This window comes from Pinus tabuliformis, chromosome J, assembly GCF_031772625.1.
Source record: "Pinus tabuliformis cultivar Carrire ecotype Pingquan chromosome J, CPIR1, whole genome shotgun sequence".
In the NCBI taxonomy this organism is placed as follows: domain Eukaryota; kingdom Viridiplantae; phylum Streptophyta; class Pinopsida; order Pinales; family Pinaceae; genus Pinus; species Pinus tabuliformis.
This window is the reverse complement of record NC_142295.1, coordinates 579,926,247-579,943,817: the sequence shown is the minus strand read 5'-3', so window position 1 is coordinate 579,943,817 and position 17,571 is coordinate 579,926,247. Positions and strand designations below refer to the sequence as shown.

Genomic DNA, 17,571 nt, shown 5'->3' with positions numbered 1-17,571 from the left:
AGCCGTCAACCTCTATCAATTTCGATATGGCCTGCCAACAGGGCCGACCTCACCGAGGGAGGGGCCAGCATGCCCAGGTAGGGCGTCCGAGCCAGGTCACAGTTCATCCTCCGCCAACTCAGTCAGCCGGGAAACAGAAGATGTCAAAGCTATTTTTCCAGCTCGCTCTCCAGGAAATATTGTGGCCCCTGTTTCCATGGAGTCCATTGTAGAGCAACTGCGGCATATTCAAATCGATATGGACATCTTCAGGGACCACAGGTATGAAGACCGTAATGAAATAGTGACCTATCTTACTGATATCCAATACAATCAAAATGAAATTCTGGAACAATTGGACAGCCTCCGGCGCAGTCATCGTCGCACAAATGATCACCTTCGCAGCTTGGAAGCGCGGGTGGAACACATTGATTTCCATATTCATGATCATGTTGGTTACTTTGCAACTCCCCCTGTACTTCCCCCCATCCCCCTCCTTGATATGTTGTTGTCAGTTCTGGTCTCCTTTTTTGTTACTCCTAGTATGCTAAGGCTTCAATGCCTTCCGGAAATAATGTATGTCAAGTGTCTTTTTTGGTATTCTCCAGAGAGAGTGGGGACTGTTGAAACTGATTTTATATGTTATGCCATTCTGAAAATCTAATGAAAGTTTTTTGAACGACAAAAAAAAATAGGAAGTGTTTGAGAGATACCATGCAACTCGATATAAAAGTTAATGTCATTGTTTCCAATCTATTTATCCTTCAAGATTTTAATGCCCTCTAGTGTTAATGATTAGAAATTACTAATTAGGATTGTAGCTAATCCATCCAAATCCAAAACTTGACTTTTAGTTCTATAATGGGACTTGACAATCGAGTATACAAAGTAATGGACATAAATAATGAAGTGCACATGCACCAATGGTAATAGCTTCACCATCATGTTGAAGAAGGGAGTGATCTTAGAGTTAAAGGTGGCATGGGGAGTGATCTTAGAGGGGAAGAAAACATAGGGAGTGACCTTACCAAACCAATCTCCATGATTAGGTAGAAAGGGAATCATCCCCTCAGAGAAGTTATGGCTCCAATGACTCACTGTAATTGTAGAAGGATGAAAGAGTAAAGCCTTTTTCTTAATGAGTCTATGTACCATAACATAAGGTCTTCTAATGTCATCCTTACCCACTTGAGCAAAGGGAATGACCATATTTCGTACTCTTAAAGTTTGTAGTGTCCTAGGGTAATTTTTTCTTCTTAGGGCTTCTTATTCTAGCTAGGTTACCCAAAAAAAAAGCAACAGAAGTTCATGCTTTCATACAATGGCATACATTTCTTCATATAATACACAAATTATTCAATAGCAATAGTAGACAGATAGGAACTATCTAATCAATAGTAATGTGATATTACTCAATTCCACAATAAACAGGACTAGTTGTCCAATAAACCAGTAATGTACTCAGCCAATACCTCACCAATTCAATATTGTCTGCAAAATGAATCAGATTCTCTTTTAATTGAATTATACTAACAACCTACAAAACCTGGACTATCTTACTTAATCTCGTCTGAGGGAGTATCCACAGTAGGCTCGGTTGTCTATAGCTTAGAATATGTAGCTTTTGTGGAAAGTCCGCAAATGGTTCTTGCTTCGGGGGTGCCACAAAACACCTCAGAAAAGGACCCACCAAGCTCTATTTCAGAGGTATCCAAACTGCCTTGTAAATGTGAAATTTTATCTATTGCAGCTATTGAAAATTATTCTTCTAAATCAAAATTTAATTATGCAGTTTATTTGCTACGGCAAATAACGAATAAAATCACAACTGCAATTTTCACCATAAAAATTACTGCGGAAAATAAAATACTGGAAACTGAGAAATTCTAGCACACACATAATAATTTTGACACAGTTATTTTTGGACAATTGTCCCCGGAAAAACCCAACTTGGGAAAACCAATGCAGCAGATGAGGGTTTTATTATTAATCTTCAACAACAATTTTGAGTACAATAATTTAGATGCCTAGTTGGAAATCTAATCTGAGGAAAATACTAGCAAAAATATCGTGAGAATTTTCTCTCACCCCACAGCTATTTTCTGCCTCTGAAATCACTTCCCCAACCTCTGCGTTGAGCTCCCTGCATCACCCTCTGCACAGAGCTTATGCTGGCCCTCTAGAGATTTTGGCCTTCCTTCCTTTGCCTCTTCCGGGAACTGGAAATCTTCCTCCCGGAATGCTACTGCTCTCCTCTTCCACCTGCTACTCACTCTCTGGCTCTATCTTCTTTGCTGAGCTGTTGCTACTGAGAAAATCAAACTACTTGGGCAACTGAGTATCTACACTGGATGATTTCTCCATCACCACATCGACTTCCTCTTATAATCCACTATTGGAGCACCAACAACCAAGATTAAAACTTAATCAATGGTTAGGATCATCTCTGGATCAATCCGTGTGAGTTTCTAGATGATTCTCACCTTATCTCAATTAATATTGATTAATTAACCATATTCCCTAAGTTTAGACTTAGGAAATATTTAAAAATCGGTTAATAATCTAATTGAGACACTTCTAGGTGGAATTTCCAGAAACGATTTCTGGGTTTTGGAGATCTCATGTATTCTAGCCTCTCCACAAAATTTCAAGGCTAGAACACATCCGATGCTACAAAAACTAATAGTTAAGAGGCCAAGCTGCCTTAGACTTACCTCAAAAAATGACCAAGCAGCCTAGGGAAAGATCACCAGAAAGTGGTCAAGTTGCCTCAAAAAGTGGGCAAGCTGCCTCAAAAAGTGGTCGAGCTGCCTTAGACTTGCCTCAGGGAATGACCGAGCAACCTCAGGAAAATGTCCATCGGTTCTTGCCTCAGAGCATACCAGCACAACCTCGGGAATTATTTCGGTCTTGCCTCAAACAACCACCAAACTTCACAATCTTCCAAATAGATAAATCTCGCACTTTCCATAACAAAACAAAAGATAAAGAGAGATTTACTAATTAGGGTGGAATATTTCACCACCAAAATTAGTAGAGGAAAAGGGATCTTAAAACCCTCAGAGCCACAGCTCAAGAAAACATATGTATTTGATCCAATTCGATGATCATTTTTTGATTCCAACTCTCCTATATTTATAGATTTATTCATGGGTTTCCAAATGTGAGGGGTTGTGAATGCAACCCCCAATTTTGGGTTTTTTCCACCCAACCTACCCAACATTGGAAAAATTGGGTTTTACGGTTACCCCTTTATCAAGACTACAGCCTACAGGTTTGGATAGGCTATTTCGTCCTTCCTTGGCCAATCAATTGGGAGAGGACATTACAAAGTTATATCCATCCAAATCCAAAACTTGATTACCAGTTCTAGAATGGGGCATGACAATTCCATATACAAAGTAACCAACCTATATAACCAAGTACACATGCACCCAAGGATAATAGCTTGACCATCATGCTAAAGAAGGGACTGATCTTGGAGTGAAAGCTCACATAGGGAGTGACCTTACCAAACCAATCTCCGCGATTAAGTGGAAGGGAAACCTAGTCTAGCAGTTATGACCGCAAGGACTCATTGTAATTATAGAAGGATGAAAAAGTAACACCTTTTGCTTAAAGAGGCTATGTACTGTAGCATAAGCTCTTCTAGTCTCATCCTTACCCACTTGAGTAAAGGGAATGGCCATCTTGTGTACTATTGAAGCTTTGTGGCATCTTTCCAACAGGAAAAAGCAAAGGACCCGCAACAAGATAACCCTATCTTACCCTCATAGCATCCATGGGCCACCATGACTAACCAAACTAGGTCAAACTCAAGTCAGAGTGACACTCTTTCAGGAGCCTTATGCATACCAATTGCATCACTTCCATGTGGTCAAACTCAAGTCAGAGTGACACTCTTTCAGGAGCCTTATGCATACCAATGGCATCACTTCCATGTGGTCAAACTCAAGTCAGAGTGACACTCTTTCAGGAGCCTTATGCATACCAATGGCATCACTTCCATGTGGTACCTATGTTGCAAGATTAAAGGAACCTGTACACTTGCTCATGCAAATGTCAAATTGACTAGTTGGACCTTTCAGAAGAAATATGGAACCAATTAACAATAAGATGGACCCGGGGGGAGGGGGGTAGGTTTAGGGTTTAGCTTTCATGGGAGGCAAACCAATGAAGGTGACCACATTTATTGTATTTCCTTTCTGTTTTGTATTCTATAAAAGAGACAAAGGGTACACCATTGAGGTGGCTAGACAGTTAGAATTTAGAGCTTATTGCATTGTAGTTCTTTCTTTTAGAGTGATAGAGTGTGATGTGATTGAGTGCTGCAGATTTGAGTATTTTCTGTCTTTATTTTCAGACTTATGTGTTTGTAGATCTAGTATTCATGTATCCGTTCTTTTGATAGATCTATCAGTTTTAAGATTCCCAGAATATGGTTCCATTTTTGAGAGTGTTGATCTGCTTACCATGTGCTGAAAGTTGACAAAAGCACACTAACAGAACATGCTCTAATCAAAGTTATTACAAACTATGACTTATCTGCATAAGCATGGCTTTGTTCATTGTGACATGAACACAGAACAATTCTACTAGTTACAAACAATGGAAGGAAGTAATCCAGCTTACCCTGGATGCACATCCTACCATCAGCACACACTCAAACGAGGTGGACACTCTACCTGCCAGTGGATGCATATCCAACACATGCTAGGTAATCCGCTCTGCTAGACACGCAAACATATTCTACTACAAAGGCTGATGATTCAGCACATTCTTATGTTATAACACATTCCTGATTGTGAATAAGAATATATGAAGCATAGTTTAGAGCTATTTCTTATCTATCTCGCATACATGATACAATTAGAGAGCAAACTAATCCAAAAAAGTTGGAAATGGGATGGATCATGATACTATGTTCAATTATTTTACTCCACATTTCTATAATTGCAAACCTTACTGCTACAAGTGCATATCCCATGATTAGGATTTCGTTCCACATCAATAGTCTCCTTGGAATTAAAAAAAGATGAATAGCAAGCCTATGAATGCTGAAATTCCAGATTGAGAAAAGGGATGTATTTTGCAAGGATAAGAAATATTGAAGCTTTTGGGGTGGCAAGTGCAGGGGGTTAGATGGGTAGTTTTCTATCCTGAAGGAAATCAACAAGAAAGTTTTGAATGGGACCTTGGTAGAGCTACCAACAATTAGGACAAGATGCTAACACTTTATCAAGGGTTAAAACTTCTTTACCCAAGGTGAATAAGAGAACTAAATGTCATTAGGGATTCAATAACAATTATCAGACTCATGCATTGCTCCTCTTTGGCTGATGGCAATTTAGCAAGGTTGATTCCGCAAATTCTAAAAGAGGTCAGTCATTTTGAATCAATAGAGTTTTCTCACATCCTAAGAGAAAGGAATCAGCGGGATGATCGCTAATGTGCAACCTTGTGGGTAAAAGAGGGGGATTACATCTCCCCGGTTCCTTGATTAATCTTTTTATGATATATCCAAAATTTTGCATCCTCCTTTCCAAGCAAGTGGCATATCAAATTTAACAGAGGAGGACAGAACCCAAGGTTCACCATAATCTTTGCACAACCACACAGTTCAATTGTAATGAGGGATCAACTCTAACAACTCGGATTTTATTCAAACCCAGGCAAAGTGGGATAATGGAGCATGTTCTGGATCCAGGTGGATGGCTTGTCGACATTCCTCTGTTCGCATTTGGAGAATCCTTGGAGGAGTATAATCTGGAAGCATTTCCCCCCTAACCTGAGAATAGTGATTTGTTGGAGGAATATCCCAATCCGGCCAGCAGTTGAGTTGAGGTGAGTAGTTTTCTATATCTCCTCAGGTACCTGAGCCTGTGTTTGGCGAATTCTTGGAGGCAAATTTCAGCCTGTTGGCAGATAAAGTGAATTATTGTGTAAATCCCTCAACCATAGTTCGTTCCTCCATGATCTCTGGTTTTAAATTGGTGGTGAAAGGGCAGTTCTCAGTGCCAGCAGAGGAATTTAGTATATGGGTTTGAAATTCGCAGATTATCGGGAGTTTCCATTGGACATTGGTCTTTATTGTGAGCCATAACCACCCAGGGCAATGCCCCCTCTATGAAATTGTTGACATAAGTCATGCCAGTCCACATCAAGAGGACTCTACTGCCAATAATAGGACATACTTACTTACTGCTATAGGGAAAATTCATATCCACTGGGGGCGGGGTAGTTTTTTATCCTAAAAGAAATCAACAAACAAGTTTTGAATGGGACTTTGATAGAGCTATCGACAATTAGGACAAGGTGCTAGCATTTTATCAAGGATTAAAACTTCTTTACCCAAGGCGAATAAGAGAACTAATTGTCATTGGCAATTAATAACAATTATCAGATTCATGTGTTGCTCCTCTTTGGCTGATGGCAATTTAGCAAGGTTCGTTCCAAAAATACAAAAAGAGGTCAGTCATTTTGAATCAATAAGTTTTTTTTCACATCCTAAGAGAAAGGAATCAGCTGGCTGCTCGCTTGGCCAACGAAGTCTCTTCACTGGAATGTGGAACCTTGTAGGTAAAAGGGGGGTTTCCATCTCCCCAGTTCATATCGAAAATTTTGCATGCCACCTTTCCAAGCCAAGTGGCATATCAAATTTAACAAAGTAGGACGGAAGCCAGGATTCACCATAATCTTTGTACCACTGCACAGTTCAATTGTAATGAGAGATCAACTCTATCAACTCAGATTTAATTCGACCCCAGGCAAAGGTGGGATAATGGAGCAGGTTCTGGATCCAGGCAGCTGGCTTGTCGACATTTCTCTGTTCGCATTTGGAGAATCTTTGGAGTACAATCTGGAAGCCTGAGACTAGTGACTTCTTGGAGGAATATCCCATTCCGGCCAGCAGTTGAGGTGGGTAATTTTCTCTATCCCCTTGCGTACCTGAGCCTGTGTTTGGTGAATTCTTGGAGGCAACTTTCAGCCCTGTTGGCAGATAAAGCGAATTATTGTATAAATTATTCAACCATAGTTCATTCCTCCACGATCTCTGGTTTTAAATAGGTGATTAAAGTGTAGTTCTCCGTGCCGGTAGAGGAATTTAGTATATGGATTTGGAATTGGTGGATTATGGGGAGTTTCCACAGGACATTGGACTTTATAATGAAACACAACCACCAGGAGCAATGCCCCTCTGAAATTGTTGGCATTCGTCACGCCAGTCCACGTCAAGAGGACTTTATGCGGATAAGACGATATCTTTATTTACTACTATAGGGAAAGTTCATAACCAGGAGGAAAATCATAGTAAGGTGATGGCAGTAATAATGGAAACCTATTACAGCAAAATAAACAATTGCAAATTTAGAGGATGTGTAGTGTATTGCACCAACTGGTATCAAATTTCGCGAGGGACCCAGGCAGCTACCTCCTACTACAAAATGTCCGTTGGCTCAGATATTGAGGAAAACATCGAGAAGGAGGAGAAAGCTTATCAGATGCCGAAAGAGGTGGACATGGATGCATAGACGAGGCTCAAGGACCCCAACCTCTTCTATTGGAACAAGAGGAAGTTTACAACAAGCATGTCTTTAAATAGTTTTAAGTTTTCTCATGTTTTTCAAAGTCGGTCTTCCCTGAGGTGTCTTTCTTAGAACAATTTTGTGTACATCTCTGCTAAGTCCTTTGTATCGTCCTCTCTTTATTTGCAAGTTTTTGGACTTACTCTGAGCTACAGACTGTGGGACAGTTCTCTTTTTAATATTATTATGCTGTTCAATGAGGCTGCAGAAACTTTCTAATACAAAATTTAACCATTCTTATTTAAAAAATAATAATAAAATTGAAGCTTTGAGATTTTTTTTCTAGTTAACAGGAAGAGAGAGAGAACTAACAGTGATGATGGAATCCAGACGAACAGAAGATTCGAGCTCGTCGTCCAGCCAAAGCAGAGATGCCACAGGACCGGGATTTGCAAGCCCTGTTGTCTCCAGTAGGATATGATCAAATCTGTCCACAACACCGAAAACAGACTATAAATTCAACAACTCTCTAATTCCCTCCCCTTGATGCCATGAACTAATTAATACATGGTGCTAAGGAAATAAGAAGAACCGCTGTCGTTTGGCCATGAGCTCTTCCAGCGCTTGAACAAAGCTATGTTTGACAGTGCAGCACACACAGCCATTGGGAAGCTCCACCCATTCTTCCACCACCGGATTCGAACCCTCTTCTCCCTCGCTTATCAACGCTCTCTCCACTCCGACTTCTTCCCCGAATTCGTTCAATATCACCGCTATCCTCTTCCCATGATTTGCCTTCAGTACGTAATTCACCAGCTGCACCCAGACCCATTCATTCATTCCATCTTCCTTTTCTTCTTCATTCAGGCAAACTTAATAGACAAAAATATTAATAAATGTCTTGGATTGACTTACAGTAGATTTGCCAGCACCCAAATAGCCCGTGATAATTGTGACCCCTGCTGCTGCTGGTGGAGAATAAACAAGTGAGGAGCTTTCTGCTTGGGCAATGGGCACTGCCAAAGGAGCCCCCTCCTCCTCTTCACTTCCCATTTCAAAATCGGTGAATAGATTATCAATGCTATTGCATGCTCGTTCCGTGAACAGCCTTCCTATGTTTTGTATGAATCTACTATCTTCACTTTGTTGCAGACGGCCAAGATTTGCGATCGCTATTATGTAATATTTATTGAATTGCAGACACGGACATTTGCCTCCATACACAGCTTTGATTGCACCACATCGTTTCTCGATTTCGAGATTGCCCGAATTATTTGTTTTTCATTTCGATGTGTTAACTCTCACATGTTAGATTCTAAGGTTTGTTTAACGTTTGTTTACAAGTAAAAATTGAAAATAGTCACATGGTTTTGTTAAAAAATAACAAATTTTAGATTTTTAGGTTGGTTATTATTAAAAGAAAGATTATTAATAAATGCAATTTTGAATTAATAAAACTAATGGGTTTTAATGTATTTTAATGTAGTAATAATAATAAATTAATTTTAAGGTTATCATTAAGTTAGATATTAAATTGGTGTGTGAGAATTTCTTATTTATGATATAAGAGATTTTTTTTGGCACAGTGATTTGATTGTTAAAGTTTATAGAGGTGTGCATACTCTAACCCCCTCTCAATTTGAACTTGTGACCTCTTAGCAAGAAACATATGTTCTTAACTATTATGCTCATTCAATTTGTACAAATGGATTCAATGTGAGTGCAATCAGTGGAGTACTTTGAGGATATGCTCTCGAGGGATATGATTTCATCACCACATATGTCAAGGTTAAGCTTGATTGCTCACCATCTGTAAAGGAGGTGGGAAGGGCTAGTCAACTTTGTCAACTAGACCCGATAGTCTACTAGAATTAAATATTAATCATTTGTAAATGGCAATTATGTGCATCCTTGACCTAGAGTAAGTCAAGATCGGTGATAGGGTTTGATGATTCATGAGATGCCTCAGTGGAAGTAAGATTTAATCGACCCCACCGAAGAGTGTAATGCTAGAGACAAGGAGGAAGTCAATCAACAAAGCATACATATTGGAAGAAGAATCAAGGAGAAAGACTACATGTCAGATGCAAGAATATAAACCTTTGGTTGGCATTTAGAGACTAAAATAGGACAAAAGACAAAGGAGATGAGAAGAGAAGCATAATGCAAAGATCCTCAAAGACATAAAATAACCATAGAAGCGACTAATCATTGGTGCACTAAACTCATTTGAGATTGGCTATGACTAACGAGATTTAAGAGAAGCAACCCCAACAGCTCTTCTGAGGAGTGCAAGTCTATAGTTGGTTGAGGCAACAAGTGGTGCCCTTCAACTGGTAGACACAATGGAAAGTACGGATGTTGATGACTCAAGACCCATGTTATGTCGATCTTCCATTAGAGATGCTAGTCCCTATATTAGAGATCTTCTCGAGTGAAGGTTTCATATGGACCTTGAACCCTGCATTGTGTGTATAAAAAGAATGAACAAGACAACCTATACGAAAAACTTTTGATCAAAATTCCACTAATTGAACAGGAAGTTAATGAGACAATAATATACTCCTTCACGTCAAGGATCTCAAGAACAGACACCCCCCCCCCTTCTCCATTGAATTTGCTTATTGAAGAAGGCAATTCAAAATTAGTCGACAATCAAAATGAACCAACATGCCTTCCAAAAAACAATGTTGGTAGAATATACATATAAGGTTTGTCAAACTAATAAAATAATCCTGTAAACAAAGACGTAGAAGAACTAACTAAACACACATCGACAGAAAGGACAAATGGATTGCAGTAGTCGGGTTGACCACCCTATGATCGATTATCATAGTTGAAGTACAATCAAATTCAAAGTTGATTCTCCCAATTAGCCAACAAATGCAAGCTCCTCTTAATAATCTAAATTTTGAGCCTCTAACAGAGATAAAATGGGCCTTAACCATATCTCATGACAAGGGTGATGAGGACCCCAATAGGCATTGGTTCATGTGTAAGAAATTTTTCGGATATGGCAGATATTAACCAACAAAGACAAGCAAATGGCTAAGTTCATCAGCACCTTGAGGAAGACAGCATTAACCTGGTTCCACAAAACTAAACAAAGACTATAGCATAAATTAAAGATTTTTTTTTCTTTCTTTAAAGTACAAGATGTTAAACATCTTGTTGCTTAACAGCTTAAAGAAATTAAGCAAAATCTAGGAGAAATAGTGCATGAGTATGAGAAAAGCTTTAAGAATTTTCTTATAAAAATCCCATACAACATAGATGAACAACTCTTGGTGCAATTGTATGTGTTTGGATTGCTCCAAAGACTTAGAGGACCGTTGGGAATGCACGAAATCCAGTCATGCGAAGAAGCATTAAATAAGCCAAACATATAGAATGACAACAACTAGTCGTTGATCTTGTTGTCAATGGATAAAATAATGGAGGAAAAGCTCAAACTGTTGTGATCATCATTGAGAAGTTTGGCTATTAGAAGGAACCACATCTAGTGCACCATATGAATGAGTGAATATCACACTAAATATCATTTCAAATATGGTGACCCATTCGAAAGAGACAAAGACATCTGAAGAGTTCAAGCAAAGATATAATGTGAAATTTGTCAACCTTTGACAAGTCATAGTACTAGAGGTTTCCATCATAATCTAAAATATGCAACACCTAAATGGTATGAAATATTTGAAGAACCAAACCACTCAACACATGAGTGTAGGTTAAATGGTTAGAACACGGTTAGAATAAGCCTAATTACCATGTAATTTATCACACATTGGTGATTGACCAAAATGTTAACCAATTAGAAAACAAATATGGTTATCAAGGTTGCAGAAATGGGTTCCAAAGAATAGGTGGATACCAAGGAAGACAAGGAAATAAAGATGTTTTCAATAGAATATATGGAAGAGGAATCCATGGAGGCCGCAATCAGGGCCAAACATACATTTTTACATGCTAGAAAGACGGCCATATCAACCCTGACTGACTAGTAAAAGAAAGGATTGATATCATTTTTTGTAACATACATGGAAATGGGGATCACTCCTTAAAAGACTATCCAATCATGCTTTAAAATATCATGAATAAATTAACTATTAATTTGCTCCATAAGATACCAAATCACAAAGTCATAAACTCCAAAAACCTCTATGTTATCACTAGATCAGGAGAAAGTTAGGAGAATTACATGTCTAACCACTTAAAAATATAAATGCTTATCCCAACCTAGATAAGGAGGGATGAGTAATACATGAAATGTTGGAATTCTTTAAAAACAATGAATATGACAGATCTTTAGGTCGAGGGGGTTGATTAGAAAATACAACAACAATCAAGGATGTTGTATTGGAAAAGCTCCTTTAGTTGTCGAAGGAAAAGCAATTAGTTGGTTGTATATTGAAAATCTTAAGTATTTTGAAAGAATATAAAGAAGACCAAAAGTCTCATAAGATCCTATGGAATTTATCTCAAAATAAATGTAACAACCCTCCTAAAAAAAAAAAAATCCATGTAATAACGTTAATAATAATAACTAAGGTCATGGGATACGTATTCCAAACTGAGTGTTGGGAAAAACATCCTAGTGTGGGTGTTCATTTGGTTTATTATGGCTAAGGAAATTGGCAAAGGCAAAGGCTTTGGGAAGGCATGAGGCATTAATTAGCATTTTATTTATGAAAATAATGGAAATTGGGTTAAAGGGAAGGTGAAATGTCACAAGTTGCATTTGAGGAGGAAAACGAAGGAAAATAATGGAAAATTGAAGAAAATAGAGGCCTCATTAATAAAAAGGCTTATGAGGATCAGTTGGTACCTTTTGTCAGTTCAGTTTTGGAGCTCTCTCTATTCTCTCTCTCTCTCACTCTTAGACACTTAGATCATTCTTGGAGCACTCTAGCATTGGATCAAGGAAAGCAAAGGAAGGACCAAGAAGGCAAAGGAAAGCAAAGAAGAGCATCATCCAGCAGCTACAACGGGATTACTTGCAGGTATCGGTTTTCACGTGTGATTTCCTTGCTAGTTTTGGCATGCATGTGTGTAATTGGCTCTCTTGATGTCATTGGGATGGGTTTTGCGAGGTGTGACAATGTTCTTCATCCTTTCCTTTCCATTTCCGGATAGCCATGGTGTGATGGGTTCTCTTGTATTTGGTTGAGTTGGATTGTCGGATGGTTTCAAAATTGAGTGAGGTGGTCTCTAAAAGAAAGAACACAAGGCCTAGGAATCCTTAGACCGGAGAAGGTGGGATTACGGTAAAGCCAAATTTTGTGTGCCTTAGTGGACCTAGGAATCCTCGACCGGTGAATGGAGGGATATACGGTAAATCCTAGAGGTGTGTGCCCTTGATCAGGCCTAGGAATCCTCGACCGATGAATGACAGGATATACGGTAAAGCGTGGAGGATGAAGTCTTCATTATGCTTAGGAATCCTCGACCGTTGTATGGCAGGATATAGTAATGCCTAGAGACTAGGAGACAGGAAAATTCCTCACGGTGTAGGTGGAGAAATCCGGTGGCATCCATTCTTGTTTAGGGCCTAGTGATCTGGTGGGGATTGCAGTAAAGCCTGAGGAAACTTGGATTGGTTTTGTTGTGAGTCCCACATTCATGCTTGGAATATGGCACAAGGGTGATTGGCTGAAAGAAAGATTTGGTTAATCCAATCTATGGTCGGGTGGTTTGTGGAAGTCCCAGACCTAGTTAGCTTATGCATTCATTAATAAGAACTCTTTCTCCTTGGTATTTCATGTGTAAATATATTGGTTTATATGTGATTATTGTGGTTGTTATATCCTTATTATTTCTTTTGGTTATATGTTGGTTATGAGTATGTTTTATGATAGACTTGATGTATGGCCCTCATCATGTTTTGATTTGCAAATGAATGTACAATGAATATATGACCTAATAGATGATAATGCAACTATTGTGATAAAGCAACAATTATTCTTTATGAATCTCAGATAAGTATGAGACCCCTATGCTTTGATCTGTTGTTATGATCTGTAGACTACATGTTGCTGACATGTTTGACGAAAATGCATGCCATGGCTGGTAGGGGTCAGATCAAATACTTGTACCAATGATTGCATTAGTAGCCTTATTTCATTGTTATTTATCATTTCTGAAGGTTTTACGAAGTTCTGGGCAGTGGCCTGAGTCCTGGCCCTGAAAAAAGTGGCACAAAATCCTGGGTCACAGGCTCAAAAATAGATGAAACAGTCCACAATCGTTGGCATGCCTTGTCGTGGGAGTGACTCAAAGGCCTCAGTCGCATGCATGGCTTGTCATGGGAGTGGTTGAGGGTCCATATCAATGAAATGTCAAGTTGTCTTAGGGGTTGGTCACCTAGAAAGGTTGGTTGGATCCTGAAGGTTTTGTAGCATGTGTGGAAGGTCATAATGGTTTTGTTTTGTCAGTTCCACTTCCTTAACTATACATGGGGAGTTGAATCACATCATAGTAGCCTCTCGTCACATGTTTACCCCAACAGACCAGTTAACTTGGGTAAATGTGGGAGGAGGGTGTTACAGAGTGGTATCAGAGCATGGTTCACCCCTTGGACTGGATGGGCGGTGTGTTGGTCATACATTCATGTCGGTTACATAATGTGTTCTCTATGCTTGTGGTCTGTGTACTTGTTATGTATGCATGATGGCCATGGTTGCAGTGATTTTGCCATGTGAAAGTGGTTGTTGTGTTGTTGGATATTGGTCGTCATGAGTGTATGTCAGTTATGCATTAGTTATGCATGTCCGTGCTTATATATTGTTATGCATACATTGATAAGGTTGTAGTTGTCATGCATGAGGTCGTGGTATGTGGTTGGTATGATCAGGCATTGATAATTGGATAGTGGTTAAACTAATGTTACATGTTGATGTGATTATGATTATACATGTATCGTGCTAATTTGGTTGATCTGCAGATGAGATATCCTCCCCTGAACTATATTACGGTATGTTTATTATGTTATGTTTTGGTTTTAGCTGACATGGTGTACTTGCAAGAAAGAGAACAAAGATGACTTGCAAGATGGTGTACTATAGTTCATGAGATTCTCCCTATGGGTCAAATGAGTAGCATGGTGGTGGGCATTCTTCTGACTTAACATACACATTGAGAAGCTTGAAGGTAGAAATAAGGAGTTGTAAGGCAGATATTGACAGGATCATTCAAGCACAAGAGAAACAAGCAGAAGCCAATGCAATAATCCTTCGAAGTTTGTCAAAATTGTAGAGACAAGGACCACTTTGGATTAGCCATGGGTAGGGGGACAGGCCAAATGGGGCATATGGTAGTAGATCTCATGGTGGGCATAGGTCAGATAGAGATGAAAATATCTGAGATGGCAAGCTCTTGGATACTCTGGATACGAGAGGTGATTGACATAAGTTCTATTCTATTTATGGTTCTGATAGACACTATGATCGTCATCGTTATCATCCTTACAGGAGGAGTGACAAGGGATATTTGCTAGATGAGTTCAAGAAAGCGAAGCCACCTACCTTTAATGGAGATTTGAAGAAGCCAGAGGATGCAGAAGCATGGCTACTTTGGATGAACAAATTCTTTGAGTTGTGTGATTACACAGAGAATATGAAGGCCATAATAATTATCTTCAACCTCAAAGGGAAAGCAGACATCTGGTGGGAAGATGTGAAGGGAGTTAGAGACATCAGGACAGAGGAGTTGAGTTGGCATGAATTCAAGGGACTTTTCAGGAAGAAGTATTTGTTAGAATGGTACTACGACATCAAAGCCAAGGAATTATATCAGCTAAAGCTAGGGTCAATGACAGATGAGGAGTATACGACCATGTTCATGGAGTTATTGAGGTATGTACCATATCTTAAGGATGAGAAGGCCAAAGTTCAAAGATTTGTCAGTCAATTGTCATTATCATTTAGAGATCGGATTAAATATGATGAGCCTTGGTCGCTTAGGGAAGTTATTGGGAAATTGAAGCATTGTTATGAGAAGTCAAAGCGCAAGACAAAATCTCAGCAAGGTTGGAAAGGGAAAGACAAAGCTAAAGGTAAATGGCATCCGAAAAGAACAAGGCCTCAGGATGCAAGTGAGAAAGAAAATGTTGCACCTTAAGAAGTTTAATGGGTCAGAACATGGAGGGCAGCAGAATAAAAATTATGGTACAAGATGGTTGCATTGTTGGACATGTGGTAAGGAGAATCTTAAGAGGGATTTTCCGCAGAATCAGTGTGGTAGGCCTCAGATTTACAGTGCATAGGAAGCACAAACAATTGGGGATTTTGGGCAAAGCATTCCATAGATTTATGCATCACTAGATAATAAGAAGGCATATCACCAGGCAACTGTTATCGAGATGGACGGTAAGCTTTGTTATTAAGTTGTTTCCATTTTGATTGACATTGGATATAATTATAGTTATGTTAGTCCTGACTTGGTGGATAAGTGTGGTTTGAATAAATAAGTGCATGCAAAATCCTGGTTAGTGTAGTTGGCTACAGGTACAAATAAGAGAATATATCACTAGGTAAGAGCTTGTGCATTCGAGTTGAATGGTATGCCTACCTCAGCACATTTGAATGTATTGTCATTGGGATCATATAGTATGCTTTTGGGTATGGACTGGTTATATCTTCATAGGACCAAAGTGGATTGTTATGACAAGGCCATTGAGTGTTTGGATGACAATGGAGAACAAAGAATCTTGCAGGGTAAGAAGAAGGCAACATCAGTTAGAATGGTGACAACTATGCAGGCAAAGCACAGTCGCAGAAAAGGGTGTGTGTTATTTGTAGTGCATATTTCTAGTGATAAAGGTAAGGATGTTGAGGATGCAGAGGTATTGAGTAGGTACCCGATCTTGTAATAGTTTCAGGATGTGTTTCCAGTAGAGATTTTAGAGTTGTCGCCTCACAGAGAAGTGGACTTTTCCATTGAGTTGGTACCAGGGGAAGCACCAACATCAAAGGCACCATATAGGATGAGCACACCAGAGTTAGTAGAGTTGAAGTTATAGTTGAAGGAAATGCTTGACAAGGGATACATTAGGCCAAGTGTATCACCTTGGGGTGCACCGATGTTGTTTGTAAAGAAGAAGGATGGTACTCTTAGGCTATGCATTGATTACATGCAATTGAACAAGGTGACAATTAAGAACATGTATCTGTTGTCGAGGATTGATAACTTGTTTGATCAATTGAAGGGAGAAGCAATGTTCTCAAAAATTGATATGAGATCAGGATATCATCAGGTATGCATCAAGGAAGAGGACATATACAAGACTGCTTTCAGAACCAGGTATGGACATTATGAGTTTGTTGTAGTTCCATTTGGTTTGACTAATGCTCTAGCTACTTTCATGTGCTTGATGAATAGTGTATTGCATCCTTATCTGGACAAGTTTGTTATTGTATTCATTGATGACATCTTGATATATTATAAAAATGAGGAAGAGCATGTCGAGCACTTAGCAGCAATGTTGAGATTACTGAGAGAGTATTATTTGTATGCTAAGCTCAATAAATGTAGTTTCTTTCAAACAAAGGTACATTACTTGGGACATGTTGTTTCCAAGGAAGGTATAACAGTGGATCTAGAGAAGATAAGAGCTATCATGGAATGGGCAGCTCCTAGAAATGTGGATGAGGTAAGATAATTTATGGGGTTAGTAGGTTATTATAGGAGGTTCATTAGGAACTTCTCTCACATTGCATATCCTATTACATCACTGCATATGCAAGGTAAGAAATTTGAATGGACAGAGGAGGCACTATCTTCTTGGCAGGAGGTTTGTATTGATAAGCGATCATAGTGGATTGAGGTATCTATTTGAACAACCAAATCTGAATGTCATACAAGCTAGATGGTTGGCCACGATTAGTGAGTTTGACTTTGAGATCAGGTACATCAAGGGTAAGGAGAACAGGGTTGCATATGCTCTTAGTAGGAGAGTACAGGTGAATCACATAGAAGCTATGAGTTCTTATGGGATAGACTTACAGGATCGGATCTTACAAGAAGGACAACAGGATGGTAGGTACATGGAGCTTATGCACAGGTTACAGCA

At 39.1% G+C, this 17,571-nt stretch overlaps 1 protein-coding gene across 1 annotated transcript in view; it reads right to left on the bottom strand.

Annotated features, from left to right (window-relative positions):
• The window catches only part of LOC149228309 (uncharacterized), a 68,820-nt gene extending 60,017 nt beyond the window's left edge, over positions 1-8,803 (bottom strand). Inside the window, exons 1-3 of the mRNA XM_089378149.1 lie at positions 8,421-8,803; positions 8,098-8,321; positions 7,878-7,992 (exon numbers count right to left, since the gene is read on the bottom strand). Of these exons, the coding sequence (XP_089234275.1) occupies positions 7,878-7,992; positions 8,098-8,321; positions 8,421-8,558 (477 nt within the window). The 5' untranslated portion in view covers positions 8,559-8,803. The remainder of the gene's footprint in view (positions 1-7,877; positions 7,993-8,097; positions 8,322-8,420) is intronic.
• Positions 8,804-17,571: the final 8,768 nt, after the last annotated feature.